Source organism: Patella vulgata, chromosome 3, assembly GCF_932274485.2.
Source record: "Patella vulgata chromosome 3, xgPatVulg1.2, whole genome shotgun sequence".
Taxonomy (NCBI): Eukaryota; Metazoa; Mollusca; class Gastropoda; family Patellidae; genus Patella; species Patella vulgata.
In genome coordinates, this window is record NC_065881.2 from 2,478,013 (window position 1) to 2,494,998 (window position 16,986).

At 37.0% G+C, this 16,986-nt stretch overlaps 1 protein-coding gene and 1 long non-coding RNA gene across 6 annotated transcripts in view; one reads left to right on the forward strand and one right to left on the reverse strand.

Moving 5' to 3' along the window:
- LOC126814700 (uncharacterized) overlaps positions 1–7,932 on the forward strand; it is a 99,799-nt gene extending 91,867 nt beyond the window's left edge. For 2 of the 4 annotated variants that reach the window (XR_008787574.1, XR_008787573.1), the window contains exons 3-7: positions 591–1,358; positions 3,121–3,270; positions 4,567–4,622; positions 5,269–5,485; positions 7,028–7,932. Coding sequence is in view for 1 of the 4 variants with exons in the window: in XM_056099620.1 (XP_055955595.1) it covers positions 591–1,055 (465 nt within the window). In the remaining 3 variants the exon portion in view is untranslated. Of the gene's footprint in view, positions 1–590; positions 1,364–3,120; positions 3,271–4,566; positions 4,623–5,268; positions 5,486–7,027 lie in introns of those variants that run through there. The other 2 variants (XR_008787575.1, XM_056099620.1) reach the window with 2 other exon arrangements.
- A 4,362-nt stretch (positions 7,933–12,294) lies between these two features.
- On the reverse strand, positions 12,295–15,988 carry LOC130012204 (uncharacterized). Of its 2 annotated transcripts, XR_008787577.1 has the most exons (3): positions 15,667–15,971; positions 15,291–15,493; positions 12,295–15,071 (listed from the first exon to the last, which is right to left on the reverse strand). It is a non-coding gene; the product is annotated as an uncharacterized LOC130012204 (long non-coding RNA). The 2 variants fall into 2 exon arrangements; XR_008787576.1 differs by having other exon boundaries at positions 15,291–15,988.
- Between the last annotated feature and the right edge of the window lie 998 nt (positions 15,989–16,986).

A 16,986-nucleotide genomic window follows, 5' to 3' on the forward strand; every position in this document is an offset into this window, starting at 1 on the left:
ACAACGCAAGATGTCACAGGGCCAGGATCGTTACAGGTTACCTCCAACAACAGAACATCACCACATTACCTTGGCCAGCACTGAGTCCCGACCTCTCCCCCATCGAGCATGTCTGGGACATGCTTGGACAGAGGTTACGTCAACGTCAACAACGTCCTGCCAATGTCCAAGAACTTGCTGCTGCGTTGCAACAGGAATGGGACAATCTGGACCAAAATGACCTTAGACGTCTCATTAGGAGTATGCCACGTCGGATCAATGCTTGTTTGGCAAACAGAGGAGGATTTACCCGTTACTGACTTGGTTGTGATGCTGTGGTAACTTTGCTGTTTGACCCCGGGTATCATTTTACCCTTATAATGGTCAGTCTATGCCTTACTTAGTCTACGATCATTTGGAATAAATCGATGAATGTGAACTTCATTTCATTTTGTCATTTGTTTCTTCGTCAGTTTCATTAGGTGACTTTAATAACACTTAAAAATCAAATATCCCCTACTTTTTTTCAATAGTATATTACAGGAAACTAATGATGTTATAACTTACATATTTCAGGAAACTAATGATATTATAACCTTCGTATATTTCAGGAAACTAATAATGTTAAAACATTCCATCATTGTGTTTTTTGTGATGAGATTTTTAAAGAGTACAGTGATCTAGATCTTCACTATGAACTACACGTGAACAAGAAGATCCATGTTGAAGGAGAAAAAATTGACAGTATCGTAAAACACTGCAAAAGACATGTTAAAACGGGGCAAATTGCTAATGTTGTAAAACACCGCAAAAGACATGTTAAAAAGGGGCAAATTGCTAATGTTGTAAAACACCGCAAAAGACATGTTAAAACGGGGCAAATTGCTAATGTTGTAAAACACCGCAAAAGACATGTTAAAACGGGGCAAATTGCTAATGTTGTAAAACTCCGCAAAAGACATGTTAAAAAAGACGATATTGATAATGCGGTAAAACTCTGCAAAAGACATGTTCAAGAAGAAAAAATTGATGTGGAAAAACTTCACAAGAAACATGTTAAAGGAAAAAAAAATTGATGTGGAAAAACTTCACAAGAAACATGTTAAAGAAGAGGAAATTGATAACTTGAATTATTTTCAGTGTAACTTGTGTGAAAGAAAATTTGATTTATACCCTGATTTAGAAGAACATTGTAAAATACATATGGAATATGAAGAATCTCCTATCATAGGACAAAATGTTAAAGAAAGCGAATCTATTGCAAGTACTTTATATCAATGTACATTATGTCAAATTTGCTTTGAGCAATATTTTCACCTGGAAGAACATTGTAAACTTCATGGATATCAATGTACAGGCAGAGTTAGGTCTTCCATTAGGTACATGTATATTTAATGTATATTCTATGTTATAGGAAACTAACGATGTTAAACCTTTCCATCAGTGTATTGTTTCTACCTTTAGACAAACCTTTTAGGAGCTGCGGTGGCTAAGTGGGTAAGCTGCTGGAGGTTGCGTGTGGTTTCCCTTTGTCAGTGGTGCAGGACAGAGTGTCTGACAAGGACAGCCGTCTAGTCATTCGGATGGTACGGAAAACTGAGGTCCCGTGTACACATTGGCGTGCACGTACAAGATCCCATGACAGTTGGTATTCGATATAAGAGTAGGCCGTAACCCCGCTGTCCGGGCAATATTTCCCTCATAGGACACTGTATGGCGAATGCCCGTCTTCATTAGCCCAGTTCGGAGCGGGACAGTAGGACGTTAAACCCCATTTCATTTCTTTTGTATTTTGTACAGGTCATTTATAAATCGGGGCCACGGGGGCTCGGTGATTTAAGTCGCTGAAGCATTAACAAGCAGGTCCGGGTTCGATCCAGACGTTGGCCGAGAAATGTTCTCTTGTCATTGGAGGATGTAATAGATTCCATGGCAGTTGGAATTCGATATAAGAGTAGACCGTAGCGCCGCTGTCCGGGTAAAATTGCCTTCATAGCACATTGCATGACGTAAACTCGTTTTCATTAGCCCTGTCAGAGCAGAACATTTTATTTGGTTAACCGCGGTGGCGAACTAACTCATTTCATTTCCTTGACAAGTTTAGAAAATGGTTCTTAGTATTGAAAAGTTCACAAATAAATGTATTTGCTTGATGGGTCGTCGCAAAAATACAAGTCTAAACCCAAATAATATGACACATTAAGGGCAGGGCTTATAAAAATTAGGATGGGATTGCTTCCTTGTACGACTTTGATGTAAAAGGACCCAGACACATACTTTTAAATCTGATTAAAACACGGTCCTATTCGTTTCGTTTTTTATAGTTCAAAATTTCGTTCTACTTGTCTTCACAACACTACGATCTGGAAGAGTTGTTATATAACAGGTGGTCTGCTTGATGTGAGGAATTAGCCAATGAACCGGCCTGTTACAGCGACTTCTTGGCATGTTGTGAATGGAACACTATAGAAACGTCAACGCTGATTGATTAATCAATGTCTGACGTAAAGGGTGAAAAGACACTCATATAACCCCTAAAGCGACCTCCCACTACCGTCAGATCTTCGAATAGTAGAGGCCGTCGAAAGTATCAAAAACGAAACGAAATATAGATCTGTATTTTAATCGGATTGGAGTGAAATGTTTGTATTCTATAAACGTAATGTCTAACACATTATTTGAACCATGTATGTTTTTTGATTAAATATTGGACAGCTTTGAGATAGCAATAATGTAGAATAAATGCTGGAGTTGTTTAAACTACATTTGTTAAACTAAACATACATTATGACGTCACATTAATAATGATGTCATTGTAATAATCATATTAAACATAGATTATGCAAGAGCTAAATCTGTCTATTGCAGGTTTTTCTTTAGGCCTAAAATGTTATCTAAATTATTAATTACACATTTATTAACAAAACAAGACCATAATCGACTCTCGATGGCATCGGATACTCGAGATTTTAACTAGATTAGAACGGTTCGCCATTTAAAAATTTAATGTAAAATTGGGAAAGCGAGGCTAAGTCCCGATTTCAATATTTCTTTTTTCATCATCTAATTTTGAATTATTATAGCAAGAATGGCCAACTCTTTATTAAACTCTTAACTAATGTATCTTTAACTATTCCCCAGATTCAAAAGAAAATACATCCAAAACAGTTTTCTGTGAACACTGTGGGATTCTTCAGAAGCAGATAACAGAATTAGAAGCGAAGCTGGATAAAGCCAACAATAAATTGGAAGATAGTCGATATGTTGATATACCTGTCAATACCTACACAGGTATGTACATTTATATATACCTACAGTGTTTTATCAAAATTCAGATTTTTCACTCAAATTTTAAAAAAACACCCTTGAACATGTGTAACACTTTGGTCCTTAAGACAATTTTGGTTCTTTGAAAAATTGTTACTTTACTCTGTCTATAGAGTCAAATCACACGTACTTAATGAACGTGAATAGATAGTTATACATAAAAAAAAACAGTGATATTTTGGTAAAATCATAACCATTGTCAAGATATCCATCAAGTTCTGTCTGTTAATTGACCTATGGTTGGTAGGCTAAATAATGTAATGTCTCCTCCTTTAATCCTGTGAAATAAAGAGATTTATTCCATATTTGGGATGGAAATTAACGTCAAGGCTATCTAAGACGTACAGAAATTAGAGGGTATAAATTAGGGTGTAGAGCGAAATGGATCAAAGCTCATTCAGATATTCCTAGCAGCTATTATTATTGAGGACGAGGAACATTTAAAGCCATTACAGCTTAGCAATAAAGTTGTAAAATCATTGATTCTGTAGTGTTATTACGATCATGAAGAAACAAGTCCGATAGCTTGTTAAGCCATGGTCTGGCTAAAGCTAGATTTGTCTCGAATGAAAGCAATACTGATGGTTTGCTCCACTGATGTAAATCTTGTTGACCATTTAGGGAGCAATGGTGCCTTAGTAAGACGTTGGCTCGCTAATCTGGGGTCCCATGTTCGATCCCTGTGTTGGCCGAGAAAGTTCATCGCGTCTTTCCGGCGTGGTTCCTCCTCGTCAGTAGTGCAGGACAACGGAACAACGTATGGCCGGTCGGATTTTGACGAAACGCCGCGGTCCCGTGTACACATTGGTGTGTACATAAAAGATCCCTTGACAGTTGGAATTCGATACAAGAGTAGGCTGTAGAGCCACTGTCATGGCAAAAATCCCCTCATACTACACTGTATGGCGTATGCCAGTCTTCATAAGACCAATCGTAGCAGAACAGTAGGACGTTAAACCACGTTTCATTTGGAGACAATCCTTACAATCCTATAATCCTCTAAGTCAGTTTTCAAAACTAAAATGTTTAAATTTTGAATGTTTGCTGGGACAGGTAGAGGCACCTCAAAACAAGGAAAGTAATATGCCTCGACCAAGTAGACCTCCACACTTCCATTATGTAGCTTTTATTTTCAAGTGAAATATAATACAATTTCTAAGTATTATTGTGTAGAAAATATAAACCATTATTCAGAAAATATGAAACTATCGTTAAAACATGTAAATTCTGATGAACGAGTCGTTATTATATTTTTTACAGACACCGTATTGCCCTGAGCCTGTAGAGTTAATAAAAGAGCAGCAGAGAAATATAAAGTAAGCAGGCCTATTTATAAATCGGGGGGTTGGATGGCCGAATGGTTAGCACGTGCGCGCTGTATCATAAGGCCTGTCATTGAGTCAACTGGCGTGGTTTCGAATACAAGGAGTATGGTCGCCTGTCCAAACTCGTGGGTTTTTGCCGAGTCCTCTGGTTTCCTCCCACTGCTAAAGACCCCTACGAGCAACACCCCCCAGTCTATTTATAATTCATTCATTGTTAATTTGTTGTTTCAGTTTGAGTAAAGTCCCCCACCCCCACCCCAATAAGCAGGCCTATTTATAATTCATTTGTAGTAACGCCCCCTAGTTCCCCCCCCCCCCACTTTTGTTTCATTTTGAGTGATGCCTGTATCATTACAATCCCAGGACTATACAACACAGTTGGAGGTTACGGTTGGGTTAGAACCCCGAACCCATTCACTTATAAAGATGTGACGTCATACTTTGATTTGGTTGTCGAGTGGTTTTGAATCCCCGCCTGTACGTGACAAGGGGTAGGATCGCGAGCGAATTATTGAAGTAGTACTGAATCATATGTTAGTCACGAAATGACCTAGGTTTGACACCCCCCCCCTCTCTCTCTCTCTCTCTCCCCGCCCCCACATCTATTTGTATACATAGCTATATTATTTTGTTTCAGATGATTGAACTCTGTCATGGGTATGGTGTGTTCATATATCCATCAGATCTCGTCCACGTCAAGAAATTATTCGAGAAAACAAAGAGTGGACAATCCGTGACTCGTCACCTTCTGAGCGTCATGTTTACAAAAGAAGAGCTATGTTTTGGTTCAGTATCAAAAGATCCTAAACCTGGTCTGATGTCATTGGATGCAACCGTAGTTCAAGCCATTAGAGGTAAAGTCTTGTTTTCACAGTGTGGCATGGTTACTATGGTGCCGGCATATTAACACCACGTTCGATCGCGGTGTAGGTCGAGAATATTTCTCGGAATTTTCCATTCCGGTTTCTTCTTGTCAATGGTGCTGGGCGATGTGTCTGACAAGGACAAGATCTAGCTCTTGTCAATGGTGCTATGGGCGGGGTGTCTGACAAGGACAAGATCTAGCTCTTGTCAATGGTGCTATGGGCGGGGTGTCTGACAAGGTCATAATCTAGCTCTTGTTAATGGTGCTAGCCGGGATGTCTGACAAGGTCATAATCTAGCTCTTGTTAATGGTGCTAGCCGGGATGTCTGACAAGGACACGCCTCTAGCTCAAATGGTTAACAGAAAATCGGGATTTATCCGTGTCGTGCTAAAAAAGGCGCTTGACAGTTGGTTTAGACCCTGCACTGTAACAAACATATCCATGTAAAAACGTAAAAAAATTACGGAAACAAAAATTACCATGAAAATTTTATCCGTATTTATTTATCCTTTAATTTACAGAAATTCCTTCAATTAACATAAATTCCATTTGGTAAATTTTGTTTCCTGAGCATGAAGGTGATAAAAATTTCATTGAACGAACCATTGACTTTATACGTGTGCATTAATGACTTTATTTACTGTCCGCTTCCACCGAAGTGATATCGAAGGAAATCTTTAAACGTAACCTCTGTTCGCTAATATAAGAATCGAGAGCAAGGTATCACAAACCGCTACTCGACGGTGGTTGGAGGCTTTCAGATGTGAGTTTGCGGTATTATCAATTTGCAGGTATGTAGACGCTGTCATAGAGACAAACCGACTTACACTGGCCAACCGGTTATACTATCCAGATTCAAGCGTGCTTGATTACCAGATACTACCTTTTCACACACGCAGCGTTAAAACATATTTTTACACATTTATGAAAATACTTACAATCTGATTACCGTATGATGAATAACAATAAACTTTATAGATCTTATAAATAATGGAAATTAGATATACATGTCAATTAATATACCAAACGGTACAAAATATGATTCTTCATATTATGGTTAATATATTGAAATGAGTACTTTAACATGATAATTATTAGGAATGATTATATATGTATACGATTACTTATCGGTACCGATAACAGAATTACAGAAGGGAATAAAACATTATATCCCTAATATTCACGAAACCTCCTGGTCATTCCACCATTTATTCCGTAAAATAACCGAATTAAGTCCATTATAGAAGGGAATAAAACATTGTTCCCTAAATGTCACGGAAATTTCCTGTTTAATATTGAATATTCCACTGAAATAGATAAAACACGTAATTTGAAGAAATAATTTATACTATTAACACAATTTCTCCAAAAAAGTCATCAATTGACAAAAAAAGGTGCTAAACTACTGAATTCGCTCACATTAAAAATGGATATTTTTTACAGTGTGGGGTTACCCAGCCCATACCTAATACATATTAGCCAACTAGACTGAAACAATGGCCATTTTATAATGTATGTTAATCATTTCAGATTACTGTGTAGCAATGTCAAAGGACAAGAACGTGGCCATTAATCAAGCTCTTCACAACAAATTAACCACGTACAGATATAAGGCGAGGTGTAGGGCAACAACTCCTGAATACTGATCATTGACAGTGCTTATCTAGATGAAATTATGGATGACGAAACCCCCGTGCTTATTGAAGGAGTCAAGTCGCTAACTAACTCAATATCATCCAGTCTTCGACAATGCAAACAGAAACGATTGATGTTTCAGTCAAAATGAAAATATTAACATTGGCACTTGAATCGCGTGTAGAATGCTTCGGGTACCATTTGCATTAAGGGACTCGATGAAGGAGACTAAATATATCCCACGTAGAAGATTATCACCTTTTAAATTCAGACCCTTCGCGTATTTTGCCAAACATAACTGATTATAAATTACAGTATGATAGAAACGATTGAATGTAAATCAGGTTATATATATTCATAATACATTATTATGTGTTGCGACCTATTTGTGTCCATTACTGGGTGCCACAGAATAGAGATTTAGCTCTTTCTGGGTTGATTGCTTATTATATTCAAATACTAGATTGGTGGGGAAAACCCGTTCTTATTTAATCAAGATGCTGAGTTGGTGGAGAGATTTAAGGCCAAGAGTAGCGGAAAGATATCAGTAGAATATACCACAAGTTCCAAATACCGATTATTGATAGTGCTTTTATTGCTGGGTTTGTGGGGGAAACACCGGATTGTTTAGTTAAAATGCTGGATGGTGGGGGATACCCCGTGATTATTTAATAAATATACTGGGTTGGCGGGGAACCCCGGGCTTGTTTAGTTAAAATATTGGGTTGGTGGGGAAATCCCGGGCCTGTTTAGTTAAAATACTGGGTTGTTGAGGAAAATAAATTTATCTTTAAATTGAATCCGACCTCTGTTTTATTGTCTCTGAAACATTCCCACCGTGGCGCCCTAACCTAACCAGGCGGTGTGGCGTGTTTCATTGACTTGAAGACCATGATAAAAGTGACCGTAAATATAATCAATCGCTGTTTTAATGAAATGCAAATATGCTTGTTTTTGTTCAGTTAATATCGATGTGATTCATGATGTCATAAATCAACCTCTTCTATGTACCAGTTTGCATACATGAAATAAAAGGGAGTAAAATGAGATTTAACCTGTTACGAGTTTGCTCCAACTGCGCTAATGAAGACGGACATACGCCGCTACGCCCTCCTCTTATATCGAATTCCAACTGTCAAATGTACGTCAAAGTGTTCACCGGAAAATCACAGAGAACTTTCGAAATCAACAACGGGATTGGACCACTTGCCCCTAGTCAACGAATAACTTAGCCACGGCCACGGCGGCTCCCATTTTTTAAAGTATCAAATATATCAAGTATCATCAAGTCTTTAATACCCGCCCTTGTCTTCTGCCCCGATTGGGTTAACAAAGACGGACATACGCCACACACAAGGCGCTATGAGGGGAAATTTAACCAGTCAACGACGCTACGGCCTACTTTTATGTCAAGGGTTCTGCACGGGACCTCAGTTTTCTGTACCATCCGAATGACTACACCTTTTTTCTTGCCAGGTCTGAAGGCCTACACCAGTGCCAACCCAGGATGAGTCAATAGGGGGACGATTAGGTTAACGTCCGCTTTAATTGAATCAAGTGGTGTGGGTTCGATCCCGGCTGATTACTGGCCACCGTCGTGCTAAAGACCTGTACACGTGCAGGCTAATTAATTGATGGATTAGAGAAATATCATATGTCGACGGTGTTAAAAAAAACTCAACTAGAACGCCCAGGGTCACATCCCACTTGTCCGGGATCCCTGTCGGCGAGAGGCGTGGGGGGTCGATGAATGTTAGAAGGGCAGAATCTGAAATGCCCGAAAACATTTCGGTTTACAGAAAGTAGTTCCGGTCGTCTGCGAGCGGCGAAGGAGGCCATTCCCGCAAATGCGTTTTCTTGCTGTTCCAGCCCATGAATGCAGCAACTTCAAAGTGATCTAATGTACCCTTACTTAGGCAGATGACTCGAATACCAACCAATCATTCAGAGTCCACGGAGACGGGAAAGTCGGGAGAAAATTTTGAAACTTTAACTGCCGCAAACCCGTTTTCCTGGCTGGTACACCTATGAGAGAGAGAGAGAGAGAGGGAGATTTCGGGACTAACATGGTTTAATTTTATGTAAAGGATTCGCTTAAGGATCTTTAGAAGTGGGAGGAAACCGCAAAACCCGGGGAAAACTTATGAGGTTGGACACTACGTCTTGTCACGTACAAGCGGGGAATCGAAACCATGCCATTTGACTCAATGACAGACCTTATGATCTAACGCGCTCGCGTTAACCATTCGGTCACGCAACCCCAAGCAATATTTGGAGAATTAATCTCTCAACTAAATATCCGCTTCAACCACAAGGATATTAAAGATACATTGTCACAAATGTATTTATCAGGTGGTTATTTCCAGTAACAGTATGACATGATATATGAAAAGTTTAGACGCCCAATCTTACTAGGAAACTACTCGATTACCGTATCATCTCAATGGAAGCGGACGTAAATTAACCTTGATATTATATCAAGTATTATAATATCAAGGGAGTCGCGGTGGCTCAGTGAGTAACGTCTACCATAGAGTCAATTGGCGTGGATTCGGTTCACGCATGTACGTGACTAATACCCCGTTCATACGCTTATTTTTAAACCAGTTCAAAATCGCCGGGGTTTTTAAGACAGCGTCGTGTTGCGTTCACACGTACTATAAGTCAAACCTGTTTAACTATTCTGACCTCTTCGGTCGGAGGTTAGAGTTAACTATGCATGCGTACATACCATTTCCTGGTAGAATATGTAAACATCCTGTGAAAAAAAAATCCGCGAAATTTGTTTCTCTTACTCTCGGATAGTTTATACACATTTCCTAGAAATGAATACTAATGCTTTGAGACATAGAATTAAACAGTTTAGACAACGACAGAGTCAACAAAGGTACTTCTTTCTGATGCTAATGAGTGTCACTTCTGTGATATTCATGCCAACCAACAGGAGAATATGGTCACGGTATCACAGTGACAATTGGTGGAATCACGCATACAGGTTTGGTTTGATATATTCATATATATTGTTTTAAAATTTATAATCATTATAATGTAGTCAAATATGTACACGGACAAGGTGTATAAAACAAATATTAACCAAGGGGTCATCAATTAAATATTTATAGAAAATATAACGTCCCCCCCCCCAAAAAAAAAAAAAAACAACCTAAAAAAACAAAACAATCTTCACACAAATAGGCCTGTGCTATTATATGTGCCATATAGACAATTTTTAATTTCGAATAATAATAGTTGCATGCTTAAAAGAGCTAAATTGTTAATATTTGGGATCTAGAAATTGACACAAATGGGTCGCAACACATAATTTCTAATTAGTTATATTCGTCGAAATACTCTAGATGTCTAAATCGAATGGCAATGTCTAGCAACTGGTTATTCCAGTCTACACTGATAGTATTTATTGTGCATGCTCTCCAGATAAGAATATGACTTGTGGGAATATGTCTAGCCTCGTTCTTCTAGTCCCTTGTTACAAATGACACTGAAATGCATTACACAATTCGTGTACCAATGGTTAAATGTTTGTTTTGTCTCAAATATTGGATATCAGAAACCCATCTTTTCCCCGTTAAGATCACAAGATCAATGTTGATTGAAATTGACAAATACTTTGTGTTTTCAATGTCGCAGATTTTGGATGATATTGACTACTTTAAGTTTAATTATTTACCTAATCTAATTCCTTTACATTTTATTTTCAGCTTTTATGATGATATACAGTATTTGGAAACCTCAGAATGTCAAAATGTACATTTGAATATCTGTGCAGAATTTTGAGACCATTTCTTGAGTAACAAGTATGAGGGAACCAATATCTATTGAGCGACAGGTAGGCTATTTTGCATTTTATGATCGCTGTATTGGTTGAGATATTCACTTCTGCTTGGAGAATATAAGAACATGCAACACATACTATTATTTTCTATGTTGGCCGCCTACTGATTTGGATTGGAAGTAGATATTTGTTTGTACATGTAGATGGCCTTAGTAAAAAACAAATCTAGTTTTGTCAATTTAATACTAGACTGAATAATAGATTTTATCACTGAACTAAAATGATTGGAAATAGTGAGAACAATCTTCTACCCCTCCCATTTAAAGTATGGTAACCCTTTTTTTTTTAGGTTGGCATAAGTTTATGGGTTTTAGGGACCAATGCTGAGTACAGAACTGTGGCTGCATTATTTGGGGTTGGCCGGTCAACCGTGTCTTCAATTATACACATATTTTGTGAGTCCCTGATTTCGATCAAGGACAAATTCATTAAATTTCCATCAGGTGAAGAACTGAATAGAGTTGTAAATGGGTATCGGTCGAAATGGGGATTTCCAAATGCAGGTGGAGCAATAGATGGCAGTCATATTCCTATATTAGGACCGAGCATGAACCATGCTGACTTCCATAACAGAAAAGGGTGGTATTCCATCATTGTTCAAGCAGTTGTGAATGATCGTTATGAATTCACAGACCTAAATATCGGGTGGCCAGGAAGTGTTCATGATGCACGAGTCTATGCAAACTCCAAAATATATGCAAAAGGGCTGTCTGGGACATTATTTGCCGGCAAGATGATTGATGTCAATAATGTGCGCCTGCCTATCGTCTTGTTAGGTGATCCGGATTATCCATTATCCAACTTTCTAATGGAACCATACACAGACAATGGTCACCTGACCCAAAAACAAAAGACATTTAATTATAAGCTAAGTAGTTCACGCATGACGGTAGAAAATTCCTTTGGTCGCCTAAAAGGTCGCTGGCGCTGCTTATTAAAGCGATTGGATATGAATGTTGACAAGGTCCCCAATATTATTATGACCTGTTGCATACTTCATAACATATGCGAACAAGCAAAAGACCCATTTAGGGTTGAATGGCTAGAGGATGTAGCAAAGGGAGAAAACTAAATGCCTCAGCCAAATCAAAGTAACGAAGAGGCAATTAATGCAGACTGCACTAACATTAGAAATATCCTGGCTGAATACTTCCAGGAATAATTTAACCTTACAAAACAAATAATTAAGAAAGTAATAATTGGCCATACTGTTACATACACTCACTACAAAGAATTTCTATGTGTATATGCCATCTTTTGTTTACTTTTATTGTTTCATTTTGTGTGTTTGCAGAAAACTAAAAAATGGTCAAACTAAATTGGTTTATTTTCATAATAAAAATCATACAACAGAAAAATAACTGATAATCTTATAACACAGTGGGTCTATTATAACTATATATGTGATCAGCTCTGGCCAAATGGTTGCTATGGAGTTCAATTTGTTTCCAAAATTTTCAATATCTTCTTTCTTAAAAGTAATATTATGGTACATTCAAATTTAAATATTCCAAGCATATTTCTAAGTCACATACTAATTTAAAGGTATTTGGATACAGAATTTAAATTGACACCTTTTGGCATCTTGATTTTTGATCCATGCATCTCATTAAGCCAGAGTTGGATTATATAATAAGAGGTCCAATTGTCATCTTTGTTGTCCATCACTGAAGAAGTGTATGTAATTAAAATATACAGTGGACTCTTTCACTTTCAACATTGTACAGGACCGATACAATGCCAGATTATACACCATGACGGAATACTTAATTGTCTCAAAACCGCAAGTATTATTGTACCTCGAATACCAAAGTATTATTTTAATGCACCTTCGAATACCCAGAACTTAAAAATATGATAAACCTTTCTGTACATTTGAAACTTTATTATATAAAATTATTATGTTTTTACTTTGGGTGCGTACAAAACACTTGTGCGTCGTTATGAACAAAATATTATAATGATAGTGATTCTTCATCTCAGCAATTTATATTTAATGTTGCTGTATTTGACGTGAAAAAATCAAATGAAATACCAAGCACTCTCTTACAAGAAATTATAAAATTATCAAGGTTTTATTAACAAAGACTGACACATACTTTAAGCTCACCGATAATTGATTGCTTGTCGGTTAACACCCACTGATTGAAGGCCGGATTATCCAATGTTAATTCAACAGAAATCGTTTAACGGGGGTCCCCAGATTGGTCTAATAATTCGGAATATTCCGAGTCCACTGTACAAGCCTACACTATAAAGTTATTGATCAATTTTTAATTTATGTCTTTCAATTAATGTATTAAATAAAAGAGAATTTACCATTTTTGAAAACATAACAGACTGTTTTGTTCTTATTAGGGGCTTATCAATTGACTTACAAAGAAGAAAACACCCACCTCATACCGTTTTGCATTATTTGATAACGATAAGAAGCCAAGTCAAAACTTTGCTTTAGATATAAACAAGGATTGTCCTGTGTATTCCCAGTTCAATTGCTAAATGCCATTGAAACAATTAATCTCATACTGGTAATTTAAATTCATAAAAACTGAAATCACATAAAACGTGTTACAACTACAGTTAACTTTCACAACCAAGTACATATATCAGCTTCATGACACATTTGATAATGATATGGATATTAATAATTAAAACATGGAAATAAATTTATTAAAACTTGAGCCATGGTAAAATGGAATGACAAATAAAATTCATGTATTTGTCCTGTAAGTAAATAAAATAACTCTTTAATGTTTAAATAAATGAACAATGATTGACAATTCGGGCCTCGAAATATCCCTTCAGTAACTAACCTGTCACTCTTAATTATCCAAAAACAACCACAATATTTACCATGGTGCCGTTACACATGTACTTCTGTGTAGATACTTCAAAATGCTATAGATGAAAACTTGTGTGGATGGTGTGTTAAAGTTCTTATACAATAATTGGGCGTGGTTCTGTCCCTGGAGGTCAGGCATGTACCAAAAATAACCATATTGTAAAGGAATAATTAAATAAATGTGACATCATAATGAGTAGGCCTATTGTGGTCTGGAGTCAATTTCCTGAACATTAGTAAATTTAGTCCACCTACTTACTACCTGTCAGAGAACATTTCAAGTCCTGCATTTTATTTCCATATAGGTATACACCTTATTAAGTCACTCTTCTGTTTTGTTTTACCTATTCATGGCTACACTATTTTGAATCCGATCTTATTATGTATTAAAATCATAAACAAAATTCTTTAGGTAAATAATAGCTATATAAAGTAGTTAAGGGCGTTGTCACAGGTATGACTTTTTTGAACACCTATAATTTCTAATTTGATTGGGGGGATCACGTGGCTAAGTGGGTAAGACGCTGGCTCGCTAGCCTGGAGGTCAGGTGTTCGATCCCTGCATTGGCCGAGAAAGTTCATCTCGAATTTCCGGCGTGGTTTCCCTTTGTCAGTGATGCAGAACGGAGGGCCTGACAAGGACAGCTGTCTAGTCGTTCGGATGGGACGAAAAACCGAGGTCCAGTGTACACATTGGCGTGCACTTAAAAGATCCCTTGGCAGTTGGAATTCGATATAAGAGTAGGCCGTAGCGCCGCTGCCCGGGCAAAATTTCCCTCATAGCACACTGTATGGCGTATGCCCGTCTTCAATTAGCCCAGGTTAGGTGCAGAAGAGTAGGACGTTAAACCCCATTTCATTTCATTTTCTAATTTGATTGGGATACAAAATCAAATGTTCCGTGTACTTTATAACCAGTAAACATACCATTTGTCCTGCACAACACTCATCTATACGTACAGCTAGTTTTCAGTGGGATGTTATTCTAGCATTTTTTAAAATTTATATTGAATCACAGAAGGAATTAGTGACCGGTTTACCACGTTCTTAGACAGAAAGCAGCTCCAGTGTTGTACTCTTTTCAAATATTGATAACCATTTAGAATAAATAGCAACTGAACCTTTTTTTTCTGGCTGTTTACGGAGGACGGTTTCTGTAGGCTCATTTTCTTCATTTTCCAAATTGACTCTTGTTGGTTCCTCATCATTATCATCATCATCAAAATCATCCAAATCTTGTGTTTCTATAAAAAATTAAAAAAAATACCATTATATAATTTCCATAAGTTTTGATTTTAAAACACTAATTCTCCAATGGCTATTATGCAAAAAAATTTGATTTAATTTGTTTTGTGTGTATATGTGAGTTTGATCCCATGTTTGTAGGCTTATATTGCCTGCCAACTATCGCATCGATTTAGTCTTGCTCCTGACAATATAATAACAATAACATGTTCGCTTACCTGAATTAATACTTGTCTCCAGAATATGTGTTGGACGGGTAGCGGGTCTGGTTCCTAATATTTTATCCATAGCGTCAAAAAACTTGCTAGTTTTCTTGCCACTCCCACTTTTATTGTTGTGGTCCTTTATTTTTTTTATAAGAATGCTTCATATTCTTTATGCGATTCTTGCAGGCGTCTGCAGATTTTCTGTACCCATTTTCCTGATAGATAGAAAATATAAAATAAATTTACTACTAGAATATGAGAAAACCGGGATTTATGAAAAATGCTTACGCTGTTATAAATAGTATTACTAAAAGAGAACTAAATTTTATTAACTTGTAATATACACAACTAAAAACAGTTGTTTATGTAACTGTAACTCGTGGCTTACTGTACTCCAAACAATAGAGGGTATGAGTCTTCAGATTTCTATTTAATTGCCTAACTATAGACACTCTGAATTTAAATTCGCTGTTAAATTGGACACATTGAAGAACACACTATTTTTTATACAACTTTTACAAAGTACAATTGTGTGCCCAAATTTTCCCAGCATTTGGTGCCCAAAATGGGGGGGGGGGGCGCCCCCCCCCCCCCAGGTCGTACGCCTATGGACAAACAATGATAACTTGGCTGAGAATGAAGTAAATCAAGGGGTTTCCACATTTTGCTCCATCTGTCTAAGATACAAGAATTAACATTGTGAATGTGGAAATCTTTAGTGGTCTGTGACCAAATAAATAAAACTGTGCTAACAAAATGAAACTAGATTTGCCATGGCTAGATCTTATTCTTAAGGTCAACTCAATTCTCGTCGATGTCGCTGAGATGTAATAAGTAGAGCGTGTGATTGTTGGTTAGGGTTAGATTCAGTATTAGGGCTAGGTCCAGGGTAAGGGTTAGGGTTGAGATTAGCGTTAACCCTGTTTACATCTCGTGACCTTTTGCCAAACTTGAAGTTGTCCTTATTAATTAGATTTAACCCTTTGTGCCTATCTTCCTATAAATTTTACTCGAAACGAAATATAATTTTATATACTTAATGTTGCAGTGTTTTCGGCACCATGTCCTTTCGGCACATTTAACCAAATGTGAATATTTTTGGGCATGGTAGGCCAACATTAGATAACTACAATGACATAATATTGAAAATAACTGAAAAATAGATAAATTTCGTTTCGTGTGAAATTCTGTGTTTCAAATTTGAATTTGCTAGAGTTCAAAAGGTCAATTTCTGTTTATCGGTTTGCAGTAGAGTTTTTGGAAATTTCGTTAATAAAAAATCAACAGTAAAAAAATATTTTGAGAAAAAAAATAAATATGATATGTAAGTTTAACGTGTTACTAGTGCAGGTAACTGAAAATTACGAATTTTGCCGTCAGCTGAAAGAAGCAAACCAGTTGTCAACATTTGGCTGCGTCGAGTTGTTTTGTTTAGATTTTGAGCGGATACTAAATCACCGGAATTCACTTTGCAAATATCAAAATTTGACCCCAAGGCCTACCTCTGTACATATATTTTGCATTAATATTAATAATAAATAACTTAAAAACACCGATGATCACCGGAATTTACTTTTAAAAACATATAAACACCGGAATTCACTTTCAAAATATCAGAATTCGCCCGCAATCCCTTCCCTGTTTACATATATTTTGCATAATTAATATTAATAATGAATTTCCTTAAATACACCAAAAATGACTACTA